General features: G+C 39.1%; 1 protein-coding gene across 1 annotated transcript; it reads right to left on the reverse strand.

Moving 5' to 3' along the window:
- Window positions 1–6449: 6449 nt before the first annotated feature.
- rap2c (RAP2C, member of RAS oncogene family) lies at window positions 6450–10295 on the reverse strand (the record flags this gene model as incomplete). The annotated part of the gene is given in 3 exon segments (XM_014005604.1): window positions 6450–7675; window positions 8731–9016; window positions 10119–10295. Coding segments are annotated over 2 exon segments (456 nt in total), but the record flags the coding sequence as incomplete, so codon positions are not given.
- Window positions 10296–11106: the final 811 nt, after the last annotated feature.

An 11106-nucleotide genomic window follows, 5' to 3' on the forward strand; every position in this document is an offset into this window, starting at 1 on the left:
GATATGACGTCACAGCGTCAATAAGCGTAACAAATCGAAAACATTAACAGCGCCACCTGCAGGCAAGGGGGTGTTTCTGCAGCTGCTAAAAAAACACTGCCTGATGGAATCACCGGTTTTCAATTGAAACTATTCAGAATACTCAAAAATTGTCACTCCCTCAGAGAGCTGTAACATTCACGATAATTAACTAGTTATATAAAAAAGACGGCTAATCAGAAGTTTCAGCAAAAGAAAATCCGCCTTTTTAATTAGCAAAATAACTACATCCCATTTTTGTTTTGAGAGTCTTTAATTTCACCAAGCGTATTTAAAACTAGGTTTGTTCTCATACAAACCAGAAAATTGTTTTTCAAAAATGTTTAGGAACCAGAAAATCCGATAACAGCAAACATTTTAGTAGTTGCACTGCAAAACAGAAATATGTTTAAATACAGTATATATTTATTTAAAGGACAAAAACATGAGTTGTAGTGTAAAATGAGCTGTGATGTTTTCATCAAATGTGTTAAAATATTCATTTTTTTCCAATGTTTTTGAGTTGAATTTGTTTGTACAGGTAATTCAAAAGTAAAGTACAATGATACGTATTTTATCTTAAATTAACAATAAACATATTTATTTTTAGAAAATTTCAATAAACAGTATAGCCTCTGTATTACACTAATTTAATCAAATATGTGTCATACAAAGCTGTATACCAGTTCAGACATTTCACATCCAGTCATTCTGATACCTGAGACAGAAAAATGACCAGCCTTGAAACTATCAAAACCTCTGACCTCTTTTTGAACTCTTATATAACAGAGCTGCTGTTGTCTTTAAATCAAGCAGTTCTGACAAAGAGCTGTCTGTGTTCCTGGTTCAAGGTGAAAATTGCTGAATAAACCTGGAGGTTCACCATCTTCAAAATAGAAAGCCTTCTCATGTTGGGTGTTTCTTCTCCTTCTACCCTCAGCAACTTTAGTTTTTTATTTCAGCCTTCTTTTCTTTTGGGCTCAGGGGAGTCTTGGTTACGTTATGTTTGTTGGTGAATGTCCTACTTTTTATTTCTTAAAGTTACAACTATTGCACAAGAGGAAAAGGGACAGGCTTTAGGTCTCATTTCAAATATTAAGAATATATCTTGTCTGTTATCCAGTCAACTCTCATAAACCTCATTTTATTCACAACTGACTTGGTTCGTAATCCCTCACAGACTGTTTGTATAGATGCTCCCTCTGTTCTTTGTGAAAACCTTCTTCACTTTTTCATGAAATCAAAACTATAAGAGACCAGATTTTACCTTCTGCTCAAGAACCCTGCATTTGTGTCCCTGCCTTGACAGGTTTGAACCTGTGACTCGGTCTTCTCTTCAGGAAATTATCTCTTCTGAAACCATCAGGTTCCCCAAATGATGCTGTCCCTTCTCGGCTTTTTAAAGAGGTTTTCTGCACCCTGGGATCTTTTTGTTTTGAACTTGCAAATAGTCTGTCCTCTGGTGTGGTCTCTGATCATTGCAGTGGTGCAACGTCTCATTAAAAAAACCTGGACCACTAACTTAGCTAATTTTAGGCCAATTTTCAAACTGTCTTTTTTCCCCCAAAGTCCTTGAGAAAATTGTGCACAGTCAATTAATTGGTTTACTTGAAGAGCATAATATCCTCAAGGTTTTCCAATCCAGTTTTAAAACCCTCCACAGTACTGAATCAGCTGTTTTAAACGTTTTTATTGCTATTCTTTTAGCTGCTGACTGGTGATTGTGTCGTCCTTGTGCTTTTAGATCTAAAAGCTGCTTTTGACACTGGACCATGACATTCTGTTAATCTGGACCAGTGGGTGGGAATCAAGTCAAGTTATCTTTAATATCCCCATGGGGCAATTTGTGTCACAGTCAGCAGGAACAAAAACAATCATCAGCCACAAATACAGTAAAAAAAACAACATAAAAACCATCATGGTATAGGCTTAAAAACTACAAACACACAACAATCAACGAGAAGTATTTAAAATGACAATAACAGCAGGTAAACAGGAATTCTTAAATCTGTTGGTCCGACATCTTTTTACAGCAAATCTGCATCCTGATGGTAAAAGAGAAAACTCTGTGAAGACGGAGTGGTTAGGCTCAGCTAAAATTGCCTGAGCTTTCTTCAAGGATCTGCTGCTATGGAGAGTAGTGATGTTATTTAATGGGACATTAGCAATTTTACTGCAAAGACTGACAATACGGTGTATGCGTTTTTTGTTTTTCTGTGTCTATAGCCCATACCAGCAAATAAAATATAAAGTAAGAACAGATTCAATAAAACAGCAATAAAACATTCTCATAAAACTACAGTCCATGTTAAAACTCCTTAATTTCCGATAAAAGTGCAGACGTTGATGGGCTTTCTTGCATACAGTGTCCACATGTTTGTCAGATATTTATATTCCTCCACATCAACTTGTTGATCATTAATGTACACAGGAGATATGGCATTTTTGTTTTTCCTTTAGTCAATAATCATTTCTTTGGTTTTGTTGATGTTTATGTCTAGAAAGGATGACTTACACCAGTTAATAAAATGTGACACCACTGGGCCATGATCAGGGTTGTCTGACTTTAAAAGAGACACGACAGAATCGTCAGCAAACTTTAAAATATTCCGTCCTGCGAAACGGCTCTGACACATGTATAAAACAAATAAAAGGGGGGACAGAACACAACCCTGTGGAGAACCAGTGGAAGAGAGCAAAGCATCAGATAAAACATCATTGACTCTGACACGTTGAGATCTGGTGGTTAAAAAACCCATTAGCCAACATATGAGACCTGATTTAATTTTATGTATACTTTTTAACCTGTCTGCTAGAATATGTGGCTGTATGCAGTTAAAAGCTGAAGAAAAAATAATAAAAAAAAGACGTGCAAAAGTATTAGCTGCCTCAAGGTGTGAAAGAACCAAGTTCAGTAAAGTGCGTCATCCACCCCTCTGCAGGGCCTGTAGGCAAATTGCAGTGGGTCCAAGCCGGTTTTAACAGTAAAGAGGGCTGTCTTAATTACTTTCTCAACTTCATAACTACGGCTGTAAGGGCTACAGGCCTGTAGTCATTCAGCTGTTTAGGAACTCTGTTTTTAGGTATTGGGACAATGATGGACTTTTCCATAAACATGGGACCTTATTGAGGTAGAAGGAGTATCTGAAAATATAACAAAAAGTATCAGATAACTGCTCCGCATAGTTCTTAAGTAAGCAGCCACCAATACCATCAGGACCCGGACTTTTCCCTTCCTTCACACCACGGAAAAGTTTCTGGACCGTGCCCTCATCCACCTGGACAGAATTTTGTCCTGCTATTGTATCTTTAAAATGGGATTGCTCTGAAGTAAAATCGTGAACATTAAAACGGTTAAAAAAGGTATTTAGATCATTTGAGAACTCATAATCAGACATTTTGCCAGAGGATATTGAACATTTCCCAGATTTCATACCCATCATGGATTTTACCCCCTCCCATACTGGGCGGGAGTGACCAGCACAAAGGAGCCTCTCTACTCTGTCTTTGTAGCTACATTTGGCAAGCTGAAGTTCTTTTTTGACTTGTTTCTGTAGTTCTCTGTACTTGGTAGTGTCCCCTCGTTGGAAACAAATATTGCGCTGATTAATGATGTTTTTAACAGATTTAGAGATCCGTGGTTTGTTGTTCGGAAAAAAGGAAACTTGTTTAAGTGGAATGACCATTTCTTGACAAAAGGTGATATATGCTGACACTGTCTCTGTTAGGTCATCCAAGTCAGGGGTGTTACCTTAAATTGGTTCAGGTCTTACCTGTCCAACTGAACATTCTGTTAGTCTTGATGGGTCAACGCCTCCCTCTTCTACTCTTTTTTTCTTTTTTGTGGAGGCCCTCAAGGCTCAATTTTAGGCCCGCCTTTGTTTTCTCTCTGCTCCCAGTTCTATTCTCTGAAAGCATATTTCATTTCATTGTTACGCAGATGACAGATCTATGACCCTCTCAAAAAGTCAAATGCATATTCAATAGACTCACTTCTTAGGTGTCTTGAAGACCAGAAGGCCTGAATGGCACTGAATTTTTTTTTTTAGTTTTAATGAAACCAAGACCGAGGTTATGGTTTCTGGAGGTACTGCTGGCCACTCCCAAGAACTAGGTTCCTTTACTCAGTACAATAAATTGTTAGTGAAGAGTTTTAGAGTTGAAGTAGACCCTGAACTTAAATTAGACCAGTTGTTAGTTTTTATCATTTGAGGCAGCTAAATAAAACCCATCATTCCAAAAAGACATTTTGTGACAGTAATCCATGCCTTTATCACCACCCGACTGTAATGCACATTATCTGAGGGTTAGTGGGTCCTCCGTTGCCCGACTGCAGAGGGTCCATGCTGCAGCGAGGCTTTTAACTGGCGTGTAAATATGAGCACACTGCTCTCATTTTAGCTTCACTCCACTGGCTGCCTGTGCCTTTTAGGATCCGTTTTAAAATACTTGTTTTTAAATCTTTGAATGGCTTTGTCCCACTGTACCTGTCTGTACTGCTGTGGTCCCTCAGATCAGCTGCTCCTGAGGGTCCCTAAAATCAGACTCAAACTCAAGACGGAATTGATCTTTTGCTGCAGCAGCTCCTAAATTTTGGAATGAGCTACCCGTCCAACTCAGACAGTCCTCTTCACTGACTGTTTTTAAAACCCACCTGTTTTCTTTGACTGTGAGGGGTTGTTGTCCATTTTTACCAGATTTTACTTTTTGTAGAAACTTTGATTTTATTGTAGATTTCAAATTAGGTTTTAGGCATTTTACAGTTTTTATTTCCTGCTTTTATTTTTCGTGTTTTTTGATTGAAAGTTTTTTTTGCATGAGCTGTGTTTGAATGTTGATTCTGTACAGTACTTTGGTCTGCAGTAGTGCAAAAAGTGCTTTACAAATAAAGTTGGACTGGAACTATATGTTAATATTAGTCGACCTGCAACCATTTTCACTTCATATTTACTGTAAATTCACTCATCTGCTTTCTACAGATTTAATCTTTAAACACTACCAGACAACTTACAGATTTGTCTTTAACACACAGGAGAATACCTAAACAATTCCCAGCTTCAGCAGGTTTGATCAAAAATAGATCTGCTGCAGAGTTGCTTCACACCGCAGGCAGCTGACAGTCCAGACGTCTCACTGTGTGAAATGTAGCAGAAACCACAACAACAAACCAAACAAGTTTATTTACCCTCCAGGCAAATGGAGACGTGATGACACACACATACACAAATACACACCGGAGTCCCCAAACAGCTTCAGATGACTGCAGAGTGAAGATCTCTGCTCTGCAGGAAACTGCAGCAGCACAAATAAGAAAAGCCAGCATGGCTCAGCGGCTCTAAAGCATGAAAACATGACATCAGGGTTTTCTTTTAAAAACAGGTTTAGGCTTAAGGAACCATCTGTTCTTTGCTAAATATTTGCTAGAAGAACTTCTGTAGTTTTTACAAAATCAGATCCAGCCAGAAATAAGAAAACTTATTTAAAAAGGTTTAAATTGTATTTATTAATATTCCCATTTTAAATAAGCTCCATCTTATTTACCTTCATCATGTGATCTTAAGCATTGTAAAAAAAAATGCAAATCAATTTTTACAAATTTAGATTTTAATCTTAACAGAACAGGAGAAGCTAATCTGGAAACACAGATTGTTTTCCAGACATACAGAACACTAAAAACCATACTTTTACACAACATCTCTAGACCTCCTTGAGGTGACGTCTGAAAGCCCCGAGGCCTCGTGGGGGACTGAAGCCAGCCCACCCTCGATGTGTCTTTGTTCTGTGAGGCGAGGCGGTAAAAGGTGATATCAGGTCTGTGCGACCAGACGACCTTAGGATTAAACAAGATTTATTATTGATCAGCGATGACACACAGAAGTTTTGTATTTAGTTTAAAAATACTTGATCACAAAGAGAATCATTAAACTGAGATAGTTAATTATGGAGGAGGAAGACGTTTGTCACTCACCAGGTCAAAATAAGGACATTTGCATGTTTGGTAGATTATTTCATTGTTGTAACAATGCTTCTTGGCAATAAATATACTGTTGGAAAGCCTGTTAATTTGCCTTTTAAATGGCGCCACATTTGTAAGGAACAGGCATTTGTGGGATGAGCAGTAGAGCTGAGTATGTGGGTTGCACACATAAATCTACCAAACCTTTATTTCCTTAAGTTTTGTGCCAAGTTTAGTTTAAACTTTAAATGAGGCACAAGTATGAGTCTAGGCACTAAATAACTTTAAAAATCCTAAATATGAAACAGAATATTTTAAAGTATTTAATTAGTCAAGTGGACAGAAATACTTTTAATAATAGTTTTAAAGAATTAAACAGGAACCTCTTTTCCTGCAGAGTAATAGTTTGGTGGCACAGAGGAAGATTTTGTTTTGACAAAATCATGTGTAGCAAAAAAGTCAGATAAAGCCCGAGTATGACTCAAAGATACTTTATGCGTCTCATCACAAAAGAACAGAAGTTCCAGCATGTTTACTTTAATGATGACAGTCATTTATCTTCCAAAAGGAAAACTAAAATGAAATAAAAGACAAATGACACTAGGTTGCAAGGGAAATATTTAAGGCTCTGTCAAATTCTCAGCTTGAAAATAGAAAAAAAACCAAAACAAATGGAGATCCCCAAAAACCACAAAAAAGTAGAAGCTAATATAAAATTAAGTTGAAAACAAGCTAATCATGTCACTTTTAATAAATAGGTTACATTATTATTGAAAAAAAATCTGATTAATTGTGCCAGAACCTTTAATCAAACCATATAGCAAGAAAATCAGCATCACCTGAATTCAAAGCAACACATTATGCTGTGAAACACAAATACAGAGTGTTAGCTTACTTTGGTCGTTCCAAACCTACATACTCCTCCATAAAACCTAAAATGGAAGACCGGCGTCCACGTGAGTCTTGCCTTTTAGAGACTAGGTCAGAATTCTGGCTAAAAACTAGAAAACAAAATGGCTCATCTTCATCTCTTTAACTGGGTTTAAACATTTTCAATGCAGCACGTTTTCAGACACCCTCAGCTGCTTCAGGTCACTCAGTTATTAAAAAGTTTTATTATCATTTGCAGTAAATATTTCTGGTTTAATCCATAGTTACACAATATTAGAAACAAACAAAAAAATAATAATATCCAACATATACTGCAGTGAATTGAGTCAGATACTTACCAAAATAAGGTGAACTGAATACCTGAGCAGCACACTAGTTTAAGTATGCATGCCTAAAAGTCAAAATGTTCCAATACTATGAAATGCTTTATCAAATTCCAAATTTCAGACATGATACAAGTAATATTAAAGAATATAATACTGAGTGAAGCAGCTTTAAAAAGATGCTGCAGCCTCACAAAACACTCCTGCTGTCAGGAGAACTCCCATCTATAAATGACAAAAGAAAAAAAAGACTAAAACACAGAGTCAGTCTGTCCGACTGCTTCCAGGCTCATCGTAAAAGGCCGTCGAAGGTTGCAGCAGAAGCATCTTCCAATTGTTACAATATCAAAAATAAGAGCAGTGTCTGTTTTCTGTCACTCTGAGAGTCAGAAACGTTACCTGATGTAAAAAGTTTTTAATCGGACTAGTTGAGTCAGGTTGTCCTTGGGTTCTTCAAAACTTCGCTCGCGATCCAGGAAAAATATCCCTGAACAAAAACACAGAAACGTACAGTTTCAGAACATGAAAAGGTAAAAGTCAGCGAGCAGCGGCTAACGGAGGAAGCATCTCGACCAGAAACGAGTTAACTTCCTGTTTGGCAGCCTGATTTCTCTCTCAGGATGTGACATTTTCCTCTTTCTGTTCAGCTCGTGGGACTTTCTGCTCGGTCGCTCTCGGGGGTCTATTTTAGCTCCCGGATGCGAGCGAGCTGCTCAGACTGCAGAGTCCTCCAATAAAGCTCAAGCTAAGGCAAACTGTCTGCAGCGCCTCCCACTCCATTTTCTCACTTCCAGATTTATCTCTCCATTCCCCCCGCTGCACAGAAACGCCTCACATTCATCTGTGTCACTCTTCTCTCAGGCTCCTGGAGTAGAGCCGTTTATTGGCAACAATTTGGTGACATGATATCATGACACAATATATCGCAATACTGTAAGCAAGATGTTATTTTTTCCTCAAAATAAATTCACATTTTTAAATTTTCAGCATGTTTTGTATGTTTGATGCTGCGTTCACACTGAATGCAATTTGAGCGTCAAAAACATATCCAACGCTTCAAGTTGGACACCTGTGCACGTTGAGGTCAGACGCTCATCAAAATTGCTCAGGACGCTCAAAATACTTCAACACTGTTACCTTCTGTTGTTATGTTCAATAAAACTTTTTAAAACAAAAAAAAAAAATAACTACAACATGTGAATTTCATCAAGGCTGAAACTACGGGACCATCAGCAAGTCTACCTCAGCTTTGAAGGTCTAATCTGCTCAGATTCAGCCATCGGTACTTAGTGCTAATATTTACTCACAAAGCTAACGTTTGAGCTAGTGTTGTGATCAGAGGCATGACGCCAGCGTGAAAGTTTACATTTTAAGTCTTAATTAAATATGGGCATCATTCTTTTTAGAGAACCCATACAGTATAAGGAAATGAAATACCACGATTTTTTCTAATACTCTTACTATACAGTTTTGTGTTTTTATACACACAGGGACATTTTATTGCATTTTTGGATAATTGACGGTTGACACAATCGGTCCTACCTCATCCTCACTGCACCACGCAGGCCGTGCAGCACTGCTCCTGCTTCTCCGGCAGCGTGGAGTAGTTCATCTGTCGCACAATCTCGGCAAACAGCTCGTCCACCATGGTCTTGCTCTTGGCAGAGGTCTCGATGAATGGGCAGCCCCACTCCTGAGCCAGAGCTCGCCCGTCCGACCCGGCCACCTCGCGCTCCGACTCCAGGTCCACCTTGTTGCCGACCAGGATCAATGGCACCTTCTCGAAACGCTTCACTCGCACTATTTGGTCTCGCATCGGCCTGATATCCTGAAAGACGGACAGACAGACAAACATGAGACCACAGGAACTCTCTACGGGTCAGATGAGGCAAGATATGTAGGACTGAAGACCTTAGTCCCACAGTTTTAGTATTAACACTTTCATTTAGCTCCATCTTTCTTGAATCCACTGCAGCAAGAAACTGTCCAGTGTGATCCCACTGGGACATTTGAAGCATATTTTTTTAAACAAATGGGAAAAAAAATCATCTCAAATCTGTTCTTGTTTTCAGGTTTTGTTTAATTTTGCTCCATTTTAAATGGAAACGTTTTATGCTTATGTGTTGTTTAAAGTCTCTTTTGTAAACTAGATTACCTGTCAAAATAAAAGTACATAAAATAAAATGGTCACCACAGTCATTTCACTGTAGAAAATAAACTGCTGCAATTCAGTTGTTTTTACAGATTTTTTTAATTTTTGCTAAGAACTAGTGGAGTTGTAAAGAGAGAGATTTCTTTATAAAACTAATAATGTCGGAGTCAACCCTGTTTGTCTGTTAGCAAAGTATCTCGTGAACCAGTGGACAGATTTTAGTTAAACTTTTAGGAAATAAGCAGTGGACGTGACGTTAAAGCTAAAAGAACTGTTGGAGTTGATCTGATTCAAAATGGCCACATAAGCATTTGCAGACAAAAAACTTCAGTCGGTTTTATGACTGTGAATAAAATGACTCGTTTTGACCAAAACAGTTTTTCAGTTTAAAGCTCTGTCAGGAAAGACAGTGGGTGAAATGCATTCCTGTAAATTATGCTTTGACTATTTAATTGTTTTCAGATTTTGTGGAACTTCATTTTGGCACATATTCAAAGAAAAATCAGTGTTAGTAACATTGAAACTAAAGTGGGTTTTTTAAATGGGTTTTTAGTTATTTTCTGTTTTACTTTTTAAAAGCTGAGTGGAAGTTTTAAGCTGTGTGCCATATTTAAAATAAAATAACTACACATTTTTACTTGTATAACTTATTTTGACGTCACTTAAGTATAGAATGCACATATTTAATTCAGACATTTGCTTATCTAAAACGTTTAATCTGACTTTGGGGAGTTTAAAACTTCAAATAGCAGGGTTTTTTTTTTTGTATTTTTCCCACCTGGAAGGACTGCTGGTTGACCAGGCTGTAGACCAGGATAAAGCCCTGTCCGTTCTTGATGTACAGGTCCCTCATGGAGGCGAACTGCTCCGTCCCCGCCGTGTCCAGGATCTCCAGCACCGAGGGCGACGAGTCCACCTCGATCTCCTTCCGGTAGAAGTCCTCGATGGTGGGGTCGTACTTCTCGATGAAGGTGCCGGTGACGAACTGCACGGTGAGCGCGGACTTCCCGACGCCGCCGCTGCCCAGAACGACAACTTTGTATTCTTTCATTGGGACGTTGGAGGCCGGCTAACTCAGCAGGAGCAGCGGCTATACTTCCTCCATAAACACCCGTAAGGCCTTCAAAAAAAAAAGCTAGCAAGAAAACGGGAAACACCTAAGCCACATAAAACATGTCCCGCTCATTCAAATAAACCAGTTTTTCACACCCATACTTTCTTCTCTGACCGTGTTTCGGCTTGTTTAGTTAGCACTAAAGCTACTTCCAGTCTGGCTCATTTCCAGCTGTTCCATATCGTAGCTGCAAGCCTTCGCCACCAGAGCAAAGAGCACTGAAAGTCGGATTGAACTCACCCGAGAACTCGCTGTCTATCTACCGACAACAAGTCACGGTGATCCACAATCAGCCCCCCCTAAAGACACCATGCCCACCCCGCGTCTCTCGCTCACACACCAACCCGCTGGTTGGGTGTCGCAGCGCTGCTTGCTATGTATGTCCGACTCTGGGCCTGGTTCTGGTTCCGGCCCCGCAGCCTCGGCACTCGAGCGTCCTATTGACGCTGGTTCGGTGCTGTAATTCAACGGTCCATTAGGTACGGTTTTCTGCTGCTCCGGCGTAACGCGAACAGCAGGTTTTCCAGCAAAAAGAAAATCTTTTTCTCCCCAATTGACTTCCGGAAGCTAACAGGCTGCTTCCGCATCCTCACAGTTTTTCACAATAAAAGCCCCTAAAGGCCAGAGGCCAATTTCACAACAAAACCAAAAT

This window comes from Austrofundulus limnaeus, unplaced genomic scaffold (genome assembly GCF_001266775.1).
Source record: "Austrofundulus limnaeus strain Quisiro unplaced genomic scaffold, Austrofundulus_limnaeus-1.0 Scaffold1, whole genome shotgun sequence".
NCBI lineage: Eukaryota > Metazoa > Chordata > Actinopteri > Cyprinodontiformes > Rivulidae > Austrofundulus > Austrofundulus limnaeus.